At 27.3% G+C, this 19,446-nt stretch overlaps 2 protein-coding genes across 2 annotated transcripts; one reads left to right on the forward strand and one right to left on the reverse strand.

Annotated features, from left to right (window-relative positions):
* Nucleotides 1-1,967: 1,967 nt before the first annotated feature.
* On the forward strand, nucleotides 1,968-7,667 carry LOC127173689 (catechol O-methyltransferase domain-containing protein 1). Its single transcript, XM_051123604.1, has 7 exons — nucleotides 1,968-2,125; nucleotides 4,403-4,533; nucleotides 4,738-4,843; nucleotides 4,920-5,038; nucleotides 5,623-5,677; nucleotides 6,886-7,019; nucleotides 7,473-7,667. Exons 1-7 carry the CDS (start codon nucleotides 2,044-2,046, stop codon nucleotides 7,623-7,625), a joined length of 780 nt encoding a protein of 259 aa, XP_050979561.1. The 5' UTR covers nucleotides 1,968-2,043; the 3' UTR covers nucleotides 7,626-7,667.
* A 1,674-nt stretch (nucleotides 7,668-9,341) lies between these two features.
* LOC127174336 (voltage-dependent anion-selective channel protein 2) lies at nucleotides 9,342-18,620 on the reverse strand. Its single transcript, XM_051124729.1, has 9 exons — nucleotides 18,500-18,620; nucleotides 15,945-16,016; nucleotides 15,800-15,849; nucleotides 14,372-14,524; nucleotides 14,210-14,262; nucleotides 13,896-14,123; nucleotides 12,410-12,560; nucleotides 12,041-12,098; nucleotides 9,342-10,864 (listed from the first exon to the last, which is right to left on the reverse strand). The coding sequence occupies exons 2-9, from the start codon at nucleotides 16,009-16,011 to the stop codon at nucleotides 10,773-10,775; spliced, it is 852 nt and encodes a 283-aa protein (XP_050980686.1). The 5' UTR covers nucleotides 16,012-16,016; nucleotides 18,500-18,620; the 3' UTR covers nucleotides 9,342-10,772.
* Nucleotides 18,621-19,446: the final 826 nt, after the last annotated feature.

Genomic DNA, 19,446 nt, shown 5'->3' on the forward strand with positions numbered 1-19,446 from the left:
TACATTAAATTGTGTGTATTTATATATACATAATTACACACAGTACACACACATATATCAGGTAAACTCAAAAATTTTATTTTGTATGCGATTAATCGTTTCACAGCCCTAAAAAAAATAGTAATAGTCCTAAATGACAACAAATGAAAAATATCTAAATTAAAGATAGGATTAATAATAATAATTACAATAATAATACAAATATATACACATAAAAATAAGAATTTAAAAATGTAAATACATGTAATCAAATTTTAAAAATAATTTCATTATTTATTATTATAATATAAATAGATACAATTACATTAAATTTTTATACTAAATTAAAGATAACATTATCAATAAATAAATAGATACAATTACATTAAATTTTTATACTAAATTAAAGATAACATCAATAATAATTACAATAATATATTATATATATATATATATATATATATATATATATATTATATTATTATTATTATTATTATTATTATTATTATTATATAAATAGATACAATTACATTTAATTTGTAAAAATAAGTTTTATTTTTTATATTATTAAAAAAAGGTAATAGTCTTAGATAAATGACAACAAATAATAAAAAACTAAAACTAAATTAAAGATAACATTAATAATAATAATAATAATAATAATAACAACAATTATATATACATACATAAAAATAATCATTTCAAAACGTAAATATATGTAACCAAATTCTAATAGTAATTGTCCCAGATAAATGACAACAAATTAAAAAAAACCTAAAGATAACATTAATAATAATAATAATTACAATGTTAATAAAAAATATATATATATATACATAAAATAATCATTTCAAAATCTAAAAATACGTCATCAAATTCTAAAAATAATTGAATATGTTCTTATTAATTATATAAAATAAATTATATATATAGCGAAAAATAATCTCTTTTAAATTAAGTCAGCAAAACACTTGTTTTGGAGCACTTCATGGAAAAACTGACTGTCTATTCATTTCTTCTAAGCACTGCTCTCAAACAAAGTGATTACTGGGTCATGTTTGATATTCATCAAGCTGACAATCTCCACCCCCAATTTGAAGCCATTTTACAGAAGAAAGAGAAGAGCAGCGGCAGCATCAAGAGAGAACAAACCCCAAAACACAACTAACAACACCGATTTACAGTGAGTTACAGCTTTACATCTCTACTGGAGTTTAATACGTTTCTACATGCATGTTATCGCTCATAATCGCTGATGTTAATTGCACGATAATTTGTTTATGCAGTCATGGATGTGTCGAATAATGAACTAAAATTATTTCATTAACCAGCGCATACATTAGTCTCTGGATCGGATTTAACGAGTTTTCTGAGCTGTCGAATGCGCTTCAGTATTGTTATTACTCGTGTGTTTGCTTACAAGCGTCGACGGATAGCCTACGGAGTACAAAACACGTTTAAGAATCGTTATAAAAATTAATTAATTAAAAAATTAAAATAACAATCTCACACACTACAGCTGTCAATACATTAAACGTTTTAAATACGAAGTCAAATAGTAAATAGAAAGTCTCCATGTGTAAAGCAGCTCATGTGATCTCGCTCGGGCGTGTCGTAATTCTCCGAGTTGAAGCGCAGCCAGAACAGTTAATTTCTTAAAACACAAACATGTGTGAATCTTTAAATCAGAGTCTTGTCTTAAGGAGTTTTGGTTGAAACACACACACAAATATTACACAATGTTTTAGAACAAAACACGAACTTTTTGCGCTGTTTTAGTCATAACGCCTAATTACCGCACATTATAGTCGAATACACTACCGTAAAGCTCACGTTAATAAGGAATCTGCAAACTCAATTGAAAAAATAATTCCTTAGAATTAAATTATCAAACATCAAAAATGTTCCTAATCTTGCGGAAAATACTAGAGCAATATAACGTTACGCACATACAGTGTGTTTTACGGTAACCGCGTTCATTTGTGTTGTCTCGCCTCACCTCTGTCACATGTAAAGACCTTCAGGTGAAGAGCGGTAGTAGTAATATTAACAATAATAATAATTATGTCATATCATAACTTCTCCAAAGAAGCGCTTATAGGCTCAGCGACGCTGGGAGTGATTTTTATAGCGGGATATTATGTGGGTAAGTGCCGAAAACGAGAACCCCAAGAAATACAGGGGAAGTGACCGGTTGCTCTTTCCGGAAGTTTGTGTACTTTGATACAACAAGCCGCAATTAAAGACCCAGCGCTCAATTCATTTATATATTTAAAAAAAAAAATGAAACCAGTGAGTTAACTGAGACGAATGTTTACATTATTAGCTGAGCCTATGAAAACCAAAGGTCATGTGTTAACTTTTTTTATTTTATTTATATATTATTATTATTATTATTATTATTATTATTATTATGTATAGAGTAATCAAATTATAGCATGTGGAATTGTACCAAAAAATAAATCAATAAAAAAATAAAATATAAAGTACAAGCAAGAAACTTTTTTGTTGTTTTTTTGGTGAAAATGAAGTTGTAGAAAATACAGCTGCAGTTGAAATGGGAAATACATTAATATTAATTGTTAAAAATTATTGAAAAATAAGAAATATAATAATAATACTAAAAATAGTATTAGTTTCATGTGAAATTTTAAGTTTCGCGAAAATTAAACTGCTTATTTTATGTTGAAATTGCAAATAAATAAACTAATTAAAAATCAATTAATTAAAAGTGTAATAATAATAATACTAATAAAAAATGGCAAATACATTACTACTAAGTGTTAAAAATTTTGAAATATAAATATTTTTAAAAAACTGGTGTGTCAGTGAAAACTGCTTATGAATTCAAAAATCTTATTTTATGTTGACAGATAAATAAATATTTAAATAATACTAAAAATAGTATTAGTTTCATGTGAAATTTTAAGTTTCACGAAAATTAAACTGCTTATTTTATATTGAAATTGCAAATAAATTAAAAATCAATTAATTAAAAGTGTAAAAAATAATACTAATAAAAAACAGCAAATACATTACTAAGTGTTAAAAATATTGAAATATAAATATAAAAAAAAACTGGTTTGTCAGTGAAAACTGCTTATGAATTCAAAAATCTTATTTTATGTTGACGGATAAATAAATATTTACATAATAATAATAATAGTATTAGTTTCATGTGAAATTTACATTTTTAGCTAAATTAAACAGCTTATTTTATGTTAAAATTGCAAAGAAATAATAAACATTAATTAAAAATCAATTAATAAAAAGTGTAAATAAATAATACTAATAAAATTATTGAAATTATTGAAATGTATATCTTTAAAATAAAAAATATAATAATAATACTAAAAATAGTATTAGTTTCATGTGAAATTTTAAGTTTCACGGAAATTAAACTGCTTATTTTATATTGAAATTGCAAATAAATAAACTAATTAAAAATCAATTAATTAAAAGTGTAAAAAAAAAACTAATAAAAAAAACGGCAAATACATTACTACTAAGTGTTAAAAATATTGAAATATAAATATGTATGGTGTCAGTGAAAACTGCTTATCAATTCAAAAATCTTATTTTATGTTGACAGATAAATAAATATTTACATAATAATAATAATAGTATTAGTTTCATGTGAAATTTAAATTTTTAGCTAAATTAAACTGCTTATTTTATGTTAAAATTGCAAAGAAATAATAAACATTAATTAAAAATCCATTAATAAAGTGTAAATAAATAATACTAATAAAAAAATGGCAAATAATATTCAGTGTTAAAAAATGAAACTTATATATTTAAAAAAACTCTCTAGGTGTCAGTGGATACTGCTTATGGAAAATGTTATTTTATGCTGACATCGCAAATAGATAACTAAATAAATAATAATAATAATATTAATATTAGTATTAGTTTCAAGTGAAATTTAAATATATAGTCAAATTAAACTGCTTATTTTATGTTGAAATTGCAAATAAATAATAAACATGAATTAAAAATAATTTAATAAAAAGTGTAAATAAGTAAAACTAATTTTAAAAAACGGCAAATACATTAAGTGTTAAAAAAATACTGAAATGTATATATTAAAAAAACTCTCCAGGTGTGTCAGTGAAAACTACTTATGAGTATTTTATGTTGACATTGCAAACAGATAGATAAATTAATTAATAAATAATAATAATAGTATTAGTTTCATGTGAAATTTAAATATTTAGCTAAATCAAAATGCTTATTTTATGTTAAAATTGCAAATAAATAATAAACATTAATTTAAATCAATGAATAAAAATGTAAATAAATAATACAAAAACTGCATGAAATCCCATCTGCAGTAAGAAGAATTAAGTAAGGTGTTGTCTTAATAAATTCACACTAGTGTACATAACACACAATTTCTTGCTCTAATTTCTTCCCTGTAAAGGCAAACGCAAGTCTAAATTGTTCAGAATGTCGTCGGGTAAAAGTCACGTGGGCAGAAAAAATGATCCAGTGATGCAGTACCTCCTGAATCACTCGCTGAGGGAACATCCAGCCCTGAAAAAACTACGCCAGGTATGTATTTCTGTTCATGATGACGTCTGTGACTTTAATATGGATGATAGTGATAAAATCCAGTCATTTTAAAGGCATCATTACTAGTGTCACTACTAATAGATATTTAAGAACAATTTGTTTGCTTTCGTAATGCACAAACGTGATACATTCATACAGTAACTTGTGTTTAATTATTGCTAATCAGAGTGTTTTTATCTCTAGAAAACCATGGAGCATGAGTTGAGCATGATCATGGTGGCTTGTGAGCAGTCGCAGTTCATGGCAAACTTAGCCAGTTTAATCAAGGCCAAGAAGGCCATTGAAATTGGTAAGTGACTTTCTAGTAAGCTGCACAAATATTCTGTCAAACACTCGACATGTCTAAGCAATCTGTGCATGTTCAGGTGTTTATACGGGATATAATGCGTTGAGTATCGCGCTCACCCTGCCTGAAGACGGGAAGCTGATCGCGTGTGACATCAGTGAGGAATACATCAACATCGGCAGACCCTTCTGGAAACTGGTGAGAGACATACGAGCGCTTTAAAGTCAACTATGCTTATTTCTGATCTTATTGTGCATGAAGCAACGTCATTATTAGTTCACTTTACTTTTCATAAACTCACTATACAAAGCCATTTGTAATATTAAAACCTTTTTAGACAGATTTTATGAAGTGCATATTTACTGTAATGTAAATTTTTAATGGTAATATTTTCAAGTAGGGAGTGGAGACCTGGATTTTCCACAGTCACATTAACAGTTTAATAATTTATTGCATATTAACACAGTTTATCTGTCTTTTATCAGTCCATACACCTTCACCTTAAATTCACCTATATGCAGGTTAATATTTCAACCGAAGTGACTTTTAACATAGTAAATGAATAATGATGTTTAACCCCAGTTTGATCCAATAGATGAATTTAATATTCATACACTGAATCACTGTCGTTGTATGAATAAACAAATATGAAGTTTTTGGATGTCTAGACTCATTCAATTTGTGTTATCATCCTCAGGCTTGATTACAGTGGATTTGACAATATGTAAATATTATAATTATGTATTTAATAATCTTTGTCTCATGTTCTGAAATCTTCTTAGGCCTCTGTTGAGCACAAAATAGACGTGCGTCTGAAGCCAGCACTGCAAACTCTAGGTAAGATTTGGATTTTACAAGCATTGTGAACTTGTTTATATCCGCATAACCTTTAGACTACATTCACATCTGTTTTTTTATTTTTTCCCCTCATGTCTGACACAGATAAAAAACTAAATTTCAATGGACTAATATAACACTTTAATAATATATCTAAAATTTAAAATAGCTGAAATTAAATAAGTTTACATTATATATATATATATATATATATATATATATATATATATAAAATGTAAACTTATTTATATATATATATATATATATATATATATATATTTTAGTTTAGACAAACTTACGAAGTGCATAAAGTGCATATTTACTGTAATGAATTTTCTTCTGCATATTTACTGTAGTACAAATTTTATGAGATTTACTGAGATACTACTATTTTAATTTTACTATTTTATTTATTATAAATATATATACTTTTTTATTTTAATTGTAGTTAGGTTTTAGTATTTTTGTGTGTTTATCACTAATATATATATATATATATATAATAATAATATATAATAATATATATATATAATATATATATAAAAAATATTTTATTTCAGTTATTTTTAGTACATCAAGTTAAATGAAAATGAGAAATATTGGCTTGGCAACTAGCTTAAATAAAATAAGTTTACTTTTTTTCAATATTTTATTTCAGTTAGTATTTATTTTATTTAATGAAAATGTTAAGTAATTAAAATGTTATTTTTTATGGTCTTAGTTTTAGTTTTATTTAACAATAACTCTGATCTGAGCTGTTGTTTATTCATGGAAATAAACTAGATGTGTTTAAATTTTTATAAATTGACATTAATGTGAACTTGACATTCACCGTAATTTCACACATAATTTACCTTTGGCATAAGTCATAAAATAATTATACTATTTGGAATATTAACCTTGAAAAATGCAAAAAAATAAAAATAAAATAAATAAAATAAAATAATATACACTTATATATTTGTTTAAAATATAAAATAAATTGATGTCCGTTAGGTCTCATCTGCTTTTAACAATGAACATCCTAACACATCTGGAAGTCCAAAGATTTTTTACAATTTCACTTTATATTAATTTATGTTATTTTGAACACGTCAGGGTGTTTTACAAACGTGAACGACCTCAAAACCAAAATGATCTGAGCAAAAAATGTAAACGTAACCTTATTATTTTTCTATAATGTATTTGTTTGTGTTGTGTGTTATTAGATGAGCTTCTGGCCGCTGGTGAAGCAGAGACGTTTGATTTTGTCTTCATTGACGCTGACAAAGTCAACTACGACAGCTACTATGAGAAATCCCTGCAGCTGGTCAGGAAAGGAGGAATAATCGCTATAGATAATGTGAGTAATCACAAGAGTTCATAATATATGATATACACTGTGAAAATGTGAAATATTATTATAATTCAAAAGAACTGTTTTGTATATGAATATCTGTTCAAATGTAATTTATTTCTGTGATGCGCAGCTGAATTTTCAACATCGTTACTCCAGTCTTTAGTGTCACACAATCCTTCAGAAATCATTCTAATATGCTGATTTACTGCTCAAGAAACATTTCTGATCATTATCCATATTGAAAACGGTTGCACTGCCAAATATTTTTGTGGAAACCGTGATACGTTTTATTTTTCAGAATTATTTTATGAATAGAAAGTTCAAAGTACAGCATTTATTTGAAGTAGAATTCTTTTCTTACAGTATAAATGTCTTTAATGTCACTTTTGATCAATTTAATGCATCCATGATTAATAAAAGTATTAATTTCTTTCAAATCAAATATCTGATCCCAAGGTGTTGTGGAGCGGTAAAGTGGTGAACCCACAAGAAGGCGACGTCGACTCCATCAGCATCGATAAACTGAACAAGAAGCTCCATCAAGACATCCGAATCCAACTGAGCATGTTACCAGTAGGCGACGGGCTCACATTAGCATTTAAAATCTAACTTTATACTGATATACCACCATAACAGACTGAAAAAAAACATTTGTAATCATTTATTTAGGCTGTCCAATTGAAAACAGGCATTGTAATAATTGAAAGTTTTGTATTAAATAGCTCATGGTGCCAACTATTGATTATGTTTTTAAAAATACATTTCAGATATGCATTTGTGGTATAAAAATTTTCAAGAAACTTAGCTACTGCGTTGAAATCTGGATATTTTTAGTAATGTTTGTAATCTCTGAATGAAAGTCAAAACATGGCCTTTTTTGAAAAATAAAACAGTGAAGGAAATTCTAAGCTGGGAAGTAATCATTTTAACTATTTGCTAATAATATTTTAAAATATGCAAGCATGTATTTTTATTTTTATGTCAAATGTTTGGTCACATTCAGTAAGGATTTACATGAATCACGTAACCGATACCATATTTAAGTTGGCTTGAGAAAGCCGACTTACTGATATGCTATTTAAACTTAAAGTTATTATTATTATTATTATTATTATTATTCTGAGACTAAAATTTCTGACTGTTACTCCTCCTAGAGCTTTAACTCTACAAACTCCAAACTCAGCCCAGATCTTCAGACTGGTCTCGAGTTGCTATATCTTTTCTAACTGATTGGACTTACGGTTTTCCTAAAAATGATGTTTAAAACTCGGAAAAATCCCATAGACTTACATTGACCACCCTGGTTACCATAGCAACTGCATAGCAACACCCTAGCAACCACCCTGGATACCCTAGCAACAGCATAGCAACACCTTAGCAGCCACCCTGGGTACCTTAACAACCGCCCTAGCAACCACCCTGAGTACCCTAGCAACCGCATAGCAACACCCTAGCAACCACCCGTTATCATGTTAATAAAATGGTAAACATGTTAGCAACATGCTAGTAAAATGCTAATCATGCTAGAATCATTCTAGTAACTTGCTAATTATGTTATCTATCTATCTCTGACAGACTGTATTGCCTTCAAAACATTCAAACTTTAACCTTTTAAAACTACTTTAGACTTAAAACTATTTCAGACTGAAAACCATCAAATGTAAAACTTTTTAAACTTTTTAAAACTTTGTTCTGGCTTTCTCAAGCCAACTTAAAGTTTGTCTCGACAAACTTTTTTTATCTAGTTTTAATTCAAGACGTTCATATTTGAAAAAAGTTGAGTAATTTGCATAATTGGATAGATACTGTCCATCCTTTAACATTTTTTATCATAAAACAGTTGTCAAATATTAAAAGTTTTGCTACTTCCATCTTACCTTGCTTTCTTGCGACGCTTCGCTTGCTTCCGTGACACTAAACCCCGCCCACTGTGATTTGATTGGCCATCTCAGTCTATTTGACATTAACGAGCGCTTTAAACAGCTCAGCAAACCAGCCTAAAAAATACATTTATTTTTTTTATTTTTTATTTTTTATTTTTAACAACAAATACAGCGAAGCAGTGCAAGAACTACAAATATTTAGAAGAAAATTTGCCATTTCTAATTATTGGGCGGGACTTCTGACTCATTCCGAGAGCCGTTATTAACGGCTCTAATTTAAAACCTAATTAAGCCCCGCCTTAAAGCATTACTGACCAATCCTAGCTCAGAAATCGTTGCTCTCCGGATAAATATATATATATTTTTTTGCGCTTTTATTATTTCTTCGCATAGTTGTTTAAAAAATACATTTTTAAAATATAGTTCATAAAACACAACACAATTCCAGTTTTAGGACTTTATTGCAAAGGTCGACATACAGAAGGTTGTGATTGTGCGGTTGAGCAAGGAAAGCCTCTCGTCTCCCTCAACCGTGTCTGCTCGAGTGTTTCCGGAGAGGTCGTGTGCAAACAACCGCAACATCTCACTACGAAAGAACCCGTTTGAGAACCATAAAGCTTGAATACAGAGAGAGAAGGACGATAAAGCCGAACTACCACGACAAACAGCCAACAACAGCGTCCGGACATCACTAAACAGCAGCGGTAAGAGGAAACGCCCCGTGTGCAAATCATCATAACGTACATTCAAGAGAACAAGATCAGGCCAAAAAAATAAACTTACTCACCCTCATGCTGATGAAACACATATGTGGTTATATTTAAAATCTTTGCACAGTTTTTTCCAAACAAAAACAGTCAAATTATCAACGTTTATATTTGCTTCTCACAAAAGGATATTGGCTGTGTCCCAAAGCTCTAAAATGCTGCCTTATTAGGCAGCATACCAAGGCAGGAAGGCATCAAGGAACGTCCGAATTCACTTCCTGTCTCCGGAGGTACCTTGTTTTGATCGAATTTTTGAAGGTAGCATAGATGTATCCTTCGCGGTCTTCGATTTCCCACAATCCTGTGCGTGTGCGTCTTATAGACAATATAAATAAAGATATTCTGGTGAAATTAAACTTGTTACTTTATATAATAGATGAGATCTTGACCGAGTAGTAATAGTGTAAAAAGCATCATAAACAATATTGTTTGTAGTAACAGTATTTTCTAGAAATGTTAAAAGGGTTCAAATGAGTAGTAAATAAGAATATTTACAATACACTACCGATAATAACGAAACAGCCACTAATAACAATGAACTGTTATGCAATAATACTTGCAACAGTGCTTTTATTTTTTTAAGCAAAAAATGCCATTCTCTGCCGTCTTTTTTCTGACGCACAGACTTTCGAGGTCTTTATGTATTATTAAATCATTTATACATAACTTTAAGATAATTTTTCTACAAAATGTACAACTGTTGACTAGGCTTTTGGACGCAGCCATTGTTTGGTTTCAGGAGACTTTTATTTTGAAGTTTGACAGTCGTACTTACTGCTGTTGCACAGAAAGGAGCTGCAGAAATCTTTATGTTAATCAAAATCAAGGTTTGCATCAACATGAGGATGAGTAAATAATAATAATTTACATTTTTGGTAAACTATTCCTCTAAAAATGACCTGGAAAGGAAAGCACATACAGATGGAAAGCGCCAGTTTGGAGAGAAATATTGACAGTAAGGTAGTGCTGCAAATAAATAAGAGACGAGGCGCAGGTTTGGGTTCGGCATTCAGGTTAAACTCCATGGTCGTCTGCGTGTGGAGATTTCAGACTCTTCCCTTGCCGGATGTTCCCGTGAGAAATGCGACGTGACTCTCAGCCGGTTGTTACGCCTCCAGCTCGAGTCCCAGACCCAGCTTATGCCCTCCAGCGTTGATGTTCTTTCCATCAACCAGGGCGGAAAGCGTCAGCTTCACTCCTGGACACACACACATACAGACAGTTTGAATTAGACGAAAGAAGCGAACTCATGAAAACTCATGTTTGCTTCACATTTCATGCCAGAATCAAATTGGAAGAAATTAGAAGCATTTTTTTGTAAAATTTTGATTTTGAGTTAAATATGACATGGTTATTCATTTTGGCAATCATGTTCCAAGTTTTACAGAATATGATAGAAACACTGCTGTGCTTACATGCTAACCTAACTGCTTATAGGAAAAAATTCAATTAAAATAAATAGGGAAAAAAAAAGAAGAAATAAAATATTTTAAACAAAAAAATTAAAATAAAATAAAAACAAATCCAAATATTTTATACAAAATAAAAAGTAATAAAATAATAACAAAGATTACGCAATAAAACAAATAAACACAGTAATAAAAAAATAAATATTTTATAAAAACAAAACAAAAATTAAAAAAACTAAAAAAGAAATAAAAGTAAAAATAAATATTTTATATGAAATATAATATAATTAAAAAAAATGAACAATACACTTTTAGACTAAAAAATAAAATGAAATATAATAAAACAAAATAAAAACAAAATATTTTATACAACACAATGATAATAAATAACAAATAATAAATATGCAATACAACAAAAAATAAAATAAAATAAATTAAATGAATTAAATTAAACTAAATAAAAACAAACATTTTATATAAAACAAACTAAACAAAAAATAATAAAAAACATTTATACAAAAAAACAAAATAAATAAAATAAAGTAAAAACAAAATATTTTATACAAAACAAAAATAAAAACAAATATTTAATTAAAAAATAAATATTTCATATCTAAAATAAAATAAATAAAAAAATTATATCTAAAGTAACATATAAAATAAAATGATAAATGACTATGCAATAAATAAATAACAACAATGCAATACAACAAATAAAACAATAATACAAAATATTTTATATAAAACAAAAAGGTAAAACAAATAAAAATGAAAAAATAAAAACTAAATGAAATAAAAACACAAATATTTTATACAAAACAAACAAAAAAAAAAGTAAAGAAAAAACAAAAACCCAAAACCAAAATAAAAAATAAAAAAATCATATGAAAAATAAAACAAAATACAAATATTTTATATCCAAAATAAAATAAAATAAAACAGTCCTAAACAGAGTAAACACTCACCTGGTCTGAGAGTCTGAGTGTAGCCGATGCCAACCAGGCTGGCATTATTCACTTTAGCCTGAAAGAAAAACACAGATGCTGTTTAATGACTGATGCATTTCACTGACAGAAACACATTCTTACAGTCTGAAGACATCTGACCAAACAGAGGGGAGCAGTATGAACAATATAAAAAATATTTTATATCATGACAACAGTATATAATCACAGTATATACTGTTGTTCTGAAATTTAAATTCAAACCCAGTATATTTTTGGATAATCCAGGGAGTTGAATGAAAGGTTTGATTATTTTCCCTTTTTATTTAAAACTTGGACAGATTTGCCCTCTATATATAATAAAAATGCATTTGTGCCAGTGAAACTCACACTAATAGAGGAGCTGGAGTCCAGCATGTATTTGGCGGCGATGCCGAAGCGTGTGCTGTTATTGCCGGCGGTCCAGGCCAGATTCACCGCCGTCTCCAGATCATCGCTCACTTTCTGATAAATGGAGCCGCCGAACTCTGTGCCATCATTCCTGCATCACAAACAGAGAAACAATCATTCCTTATATCATGCAGCTCTGTCACGGTTAAACTTAAGACTATTGAGGGCAGAAATCGAGGACAAAACCAGTGAAGATTTACAGGGTCTACAGGGAATATTCTGAACTAGAAACACACGGGTCAAAGAACTGCTGCACATTTCCATTCAACACCGGCACTGATAAAGAAATAAATAAATGATACATAATAATGATTGTTATTTATTATTATAAATAATCATCATCAATAATGAACAAGAATAATTGTTTTTATTTTAAATAATAATAAATAAATACTTTATATAATTAATATAAAATATATTTACAAAATAATAACAACTGTTATTTATAAATTAAAATATCATCATGACCATTGTAATAAATATTCTTATTTATTATTTTAATATATAAAAATGAATAAATATTATTAATAAATATTATTGTTATTATAAATATCAAATTAACATTTTGCAAATAATAATACTAATAACTGTTATTTATTCATTATAAATAAACAAATAATTACTAAATAGTTGTTGTTTTTTAATTAAACAATAATAAAAAATATATTTATTACATCAAATTCATAAAATGATATTTTCTTAATAATAACAACTTGTATTTATTAATTATAAATAAAATAGTAGCAATAACTATAATTATCATTAGTAGTAGTGCCATTATTGTTGACAAAACATTTTGTAATAATTCATAAATAATAATTACAGTTTATTAATTGTAACTAATAATATAATACTTATTATTAATATTGTGATACACAATAATTATAAACAATGATAAATAATATTATTGAATAAGAAATATAAGTAACTTACTTATTTATTAATTAAAAATAAATGAATAGATAAATAATTACTAAATAGCTGTTGTTAATAATTATATTACATGAAATTCATAAAATGATACTAATAAATAACAATTTTTATTATGAATAAAAACAATAGTAGTAATAATAATTATAATAATTATTAGTAGTACCATTTCTGTTGATTTATTGTAAATAGTAACATAATAGTATTATTTATTATTAGTATTATGATAAACAATTATAAACAATAATAAATAATTACATTTAATATATAAAATTCTTAAAATTATATTTTCTAAATAATAATAATTATTTTTATTAATTATAAATAAGAGTAGTAGCAATAATAATTATTAGTAGTAGTACCATTATTAACAATTATTTAAATAATAATAATATTAATTATTAATTATTGTTTATTAATTTTTAATAATAATTATTATTATTCAATATTAAGCAAATAATGACTGCTAAAGCATTGCAGACGGTGTATATCTTACACATTAGTATGCAGCTGGAAGTCTCCGGTTTTGTATCCGATCGAAAAGTTGCTGCGAGTCATTTTGGACTTGGCGGAGTCAAAGGTCATCTGGTATCCGGCGAGCCAGCCCTCGTATCCCAGCACAGCCGCGCCGTGGATGGCAGGACCGGCGAAGTCGAAATCCACATCACAGCCCGCGTTCACATACTCACGCTTATAGGCCGTCTTCACCTTGCCGCTCTTCTTGCTATTAAAATAACGCAAAAAAACATCAGAAATCACCTCATCTGAGGCTCATGATGCTTATGTGGCATCTACAGTAAGTCACTGTACCCAGTGTTTGGTGAGAAGGTCGTGTCAAAGGTCAGCTTCAGTCCTTTGGTGATCTACAAAACAAAATATACATGAACATTTCCAGCTGAAGAAATACATAAATTCATCAATTCTCAGGATTTACTTCTCCATAGTTATTTTTTGTCATGTGTGTATCTGCACCTGGTCCTCCACGGTGATCTCGGTGCCCAGCGTGTTGTCCGTGTTCCACTTCTCAGTGAAGGTCAATCCGTACTCAGCCCATTTATACTTGGTCTCCAGGTTCCCGCTGACCTTGTTTGAGTCCATGTTGGACGTGCCACATGTTTTAAACTCCTGAAAAGCAAAAAGAGGCATTAATATATTATACAACACCCTGCATGACCTAGATGACATCTGAGGAAAGACATTTTAGAGGAAGAGCAACTCATTACATTTAGATGATTTCGTTAAACAGGGATTTGATGAAGGCAAATTTGAGACATTTTAAAGACCTTTTTAAGATCAATTTTCATTTACAAAAATGACATTCCAACTTCCATTTAGAGTCACTTTAGAGTAATTTAGATTCTATTATAGTTATTATTTTTAACGAGTTTTTATTTTATCTTCGTCATTTTAATTTTAGTTAAAGGTTTTAGTGTTTTTTTGTGTGATTTGTCCATTTTTTTAAATGCCTGTAGTTTTTTTTTTCAGTTTAAACTGTAGTTATTTTTAATACATAAAATAATTAATTTCGTCATTTTTAATAAATAATTATATATATATATATATATATATATATAATTAAAAATAACAAAATTAATTCTTTTATTTACTATATATATATATATATATAAGATTTTCATTTTATTTCAGTTAAGTTTATTTTAAGTTACAAATTAAAAAATACAAAAAAGTAAAAAAAAAAAAATGTAAAAATTAAATTAAAATAATAATAAAAAATATAATAAAAATAAAATAAAAATGTGTAACATTATACATTATAAAATGTAGGGGGTTTTTAATGAGAAATGTTGCCTTGGTAACTAGTCGAAAAAAATAATTTTATGATTTTTAATTTTATATAATTATATAAATATACATATATATAGTTTTTTTTATATTTTCATTTTATTTCAGTTTCTTTATTTTATTTACAAGATACCATTTTTTGGTAAAACCATTTAAAAAAAATATAAAACATTTGTTAAAAAAAATACAATTAAAAATTTGTAACATTACACATTATGCTTGGTAACTAACTGAAATAAATGATAAAAATAAAAACCATAAAAAAATGTTTAAAATATTCTTAAAAAAAAACAATTAAAAATTTATAACATTATACTTGCATAAAATAAGACTTAATTTCTTTATTTTGCATCTCAAGTAAACACATCTTTATTTAATGATGTTTATATATTTGTGTTTATATATTTTATATTTGTACTGGAAAACAGACAGTTTTTTTTTCAGTTGATGCCATGACTTTGAGACATTTTAAGGTCTTTATTTGTGGAAGGGTAAATTAAGTCTTCTTAAGACCCGCAGAAACCCGTTACATTAACGTAAATGGATGAACTGCACACAGAAAATGTGACTTAAGAAAGTAATGGAGAAAGCACGCACCACTCCGTTAGCAGACTTGGTTTTGACATCGAGCTTCACCGTCCCAAAACCTACAGCATTCAGAAAAACACACATGAAAATATAATACAATATGAATGTTTGAAATCAATGTTTTATGCACAGGTGAGGGAATGAAGCGTTTTACCGTAGCCCTTGTTGAAGATGTCGCTCGCAGCCTTTCCCAGGTCTGCGTATGCTGGAGGAACAGCCATTATATCTGCAAACACAATAAACAGCAGTGATTAGAATCGTCTGTGTTTTAACTGTAACTGCAGGCTGAAGGTAAGTGATATTTCAAGGCGTTTTCTTCAGTATTACTCATACTGAGGCTTAGTCAGTCTTAAAGTGGAGTGTGTGAAGAATGATTCCTCAATTAATATGCGCTGTTATTTCACTAAGTGATCAGATGCACTATGTTCACCTGAGAGAGAAGAAAACAGCTGAGGACATTTGTGTGAGTTGTGCGATGATCATGCGGTGTGTGTGTGTGTGGTTATACAGTAGATGAGGTGCGGTCAGAGTAAACACACACACACCTACAGCCTCAGGAGACTCCATATAACCAGATCAGCACAGAACAAACCCTGCATGCAAACACATTGTATGCATACAACACCTGAACAAACTACTGCAAGTGTGCACTGTGCAGTATACAACAATGCATACTATGCTGAACACTGCAACCCACCTATTCCATTAATTATTATATTTTATTATTTTACATTTTTTTAATAATAAATGTGATACATGAACCATGATTTTATTTAATTTTAATGTTAACATATATATATATATATATATATGATCTTTTATTTTATTCCATTATTATATTTTATTATTTTTATTTTAAGTTAGCATTTTTTAAATAATAAATGTGATGAATTAAACATAATTTACTTAATTTTAATGTTATCATATAATTTTATTTTATTCTATTAATTATTATATTTTATTATTTTAAGTTTTTTTAATTATAAATGTGATACAAGAGCCATGATTTTATTTAATTTTAATGTTAACATATATATATATTTTTAATTTTATTCCATTATTATATTTTATTATTTTATTTTATTTATGTTTGCATTTTTTTCAATAATAAATGTGATGAATTAAACATAATTGACTTAATGTTATTATATATTTTTATTTTACTCTATTAATTGCTATTTTTTATTATTTTAAGTATGTTTTTTAAATTGAATTAATGAATTGAATTAAACAACTATTTATTTTAATGTTATTATATATATTTTTATTTTAATCCATTAATTATTATATTTTATTTTAAGTTTGTTTTTTAAATTATAAATGAACTATAATTTTATTTAATTGTAATGCTATGTATTTGTTTTTATTTTATTTCATTATTATATTTTTGTTGATGAATGAACCATAATTTTATTTAATTGTAATGTTATTATATATTTTGTTTTATTCTTGTAATTATTATATTTTATTTAAGTTTGTTTTTATTATAAATGTGATGAATGGACAATAATTGTATTTAATTTGAATGTTTTAATATAGATTTTATATTTCATTCCATTAATTATTATATTTTATAATTTTATTTAATCGTATGTGTTTTTTCAGTTACAAATGTGATGAATAAACCATAATTTATATTTAATTAATTTAATGTATAATTTTATCTAATTTTAATGTTCTTATAGATTTTTTTATTTTATTCCATTAATTATATATATATATATAAAATTAAGTTTATGGGGTTTTTTTCAATCATAAAGAAAAGAATGCACAAAATTAAACTTGACAAGTTCAAAAATGATCAGTAATTTCAACTGTTTCAATAGAAATTATTCCAAAGATTTTTAATAAAATATAATTATTTTTAATGTAAATGTATGCAATTTATTACAAAAAATAACACTGGATAAAATAACTTCTGCTGTTCACACATTTTCTGACAATTTATTTTAAATGTATAATTATATATAATATTATATAGCTCATTTTAAATGGCTAAGTCCCATATTTAATTAATATTCTAAATGTATTATTAATATTAACTTTAAATAATATTAACTTTTAATATTAAATTTAAAATGAGAATTTACAATTGATGTAGATGTGTCATTTATAAAGTTACACAACACAAAAGCACAATATTCAAAGCTGGAAAACATTTTGTGTGTGTAATTATTTTGTGGCATCTTCTACATTTACAATAATTTATAAAAAAATAAATTATAATATTTATAATTCATTATTATAATAATAATTGTTAATAACACAAAAATGTATAATATAATAATAATAATAATTATTATTATTATTATTAACTTTAAAAAAGACAAAGTCTGTTGCAGACATTTTTTGTGTCAAATGCACAACAATACAGCATTTCTAGTATTGCCATTTAATTTCTAAAACCTAAAAATGAATATATATATTTTTAGAGTTGAGAGTTATAGAGTCAGATCTGCGCATTAAGCCGGTCTGGTTCGAGCCGGTGTAAAAAACCCAGCGAACAGCTGTAGAGCAGCAGCAGCAGTGCGTGATGTGATGTGACCTGACAGCTGTCAGCCGAACCGAGTCGAGTGGAGTTGAGTCCGGCCTCAAGCGCTCTGGATCGGTTCGAACCGGCCTGGATCAGTTTAAAAGTTCAGTTCAAAGCCAGCCTCACACCAGCAAACACAGACACAGAACAGTCTAAAAGGTTTAAACGGCACTAACCGGAGAATGCGGGTCGAACCTGCGCAGCAGAACCGGGTCACAGCGCACCGGCGACAGATGAAGGAGACTCACGCGCCCCGCTAAACGCTAATGCTAACACAGCAGAGTCAGGACCTCTAAGCGCTGCCCCGAGTAATGCCTGACTGAAAGTATATGATCAGCAGTTCCGACTGCTGGAATAACGATTGGTTTAGTAAGAGTGCATAAAAATTCATTTCTATATTGATCATTTTGTATAAATACATACATATCGGACTTTTTTTTTGTTTCTTAATAATATCACGATACAAGGACCCCCAGTGTGACGTAATGAAGAGCTAGAGAAGCTATGTAAAAAAATAAAAAAATATATCAGAAATGGAGATTTTGAAAAAGTCTCTAATGCAAATTAATAATAAAAAGAATGTCGTATTGTTAGATTTGATGGAGAAATTCTTTTCTGATAAAGTTCCCCACTGCAACTGCTGAATATGTCCTAAGGAAAAAGGAAGAAAATGTTAACTATTGTTTAGTTGTTTCAGTGGTTTTTGTTTTATTATATATATATATAATAAAATATAATAAATAAAAAAATAAATCAATAAATAATAAACATTTCTGACATTTACTTATATCGTAAATGTTTGCAATAATAATAATAATAATAATTATTATTATTATTATTATTACTACGATTCATTATTATTAGTATTGTTATTACCAGCTTTGACTTCATTTAAAATTATATTTTTATGCAAATGTACATCATTTATTATGGAAAATAACACTAGAGCTGCTAACAGTCATTTTCTGATATTCACTTTTGTATTCTAAATGTCTATAAATAATAATAATAATTATTATTATTATTATTATTATTATTAACTCATTTGAAGAGGCAAAGTCTAATATTTATTTTATATTCAAATTTTATGATTATTCAGAGGGCTACAAGGACATTCTAGGGG

This window comes from Labeo rohita, chromosome 12, assembly GCF_022985175.1.
Source record: "Labeo rohita strain BAU-BD-2019 chromosome 12, IGBB_LRoh.1.0, whole genome shotgun sequence".
NCBI lineage: Eukaryota > Metazoa > Chordata > Actinopteri > Cypriniformes > Cyprinidae > Labeo > Labeo rohita.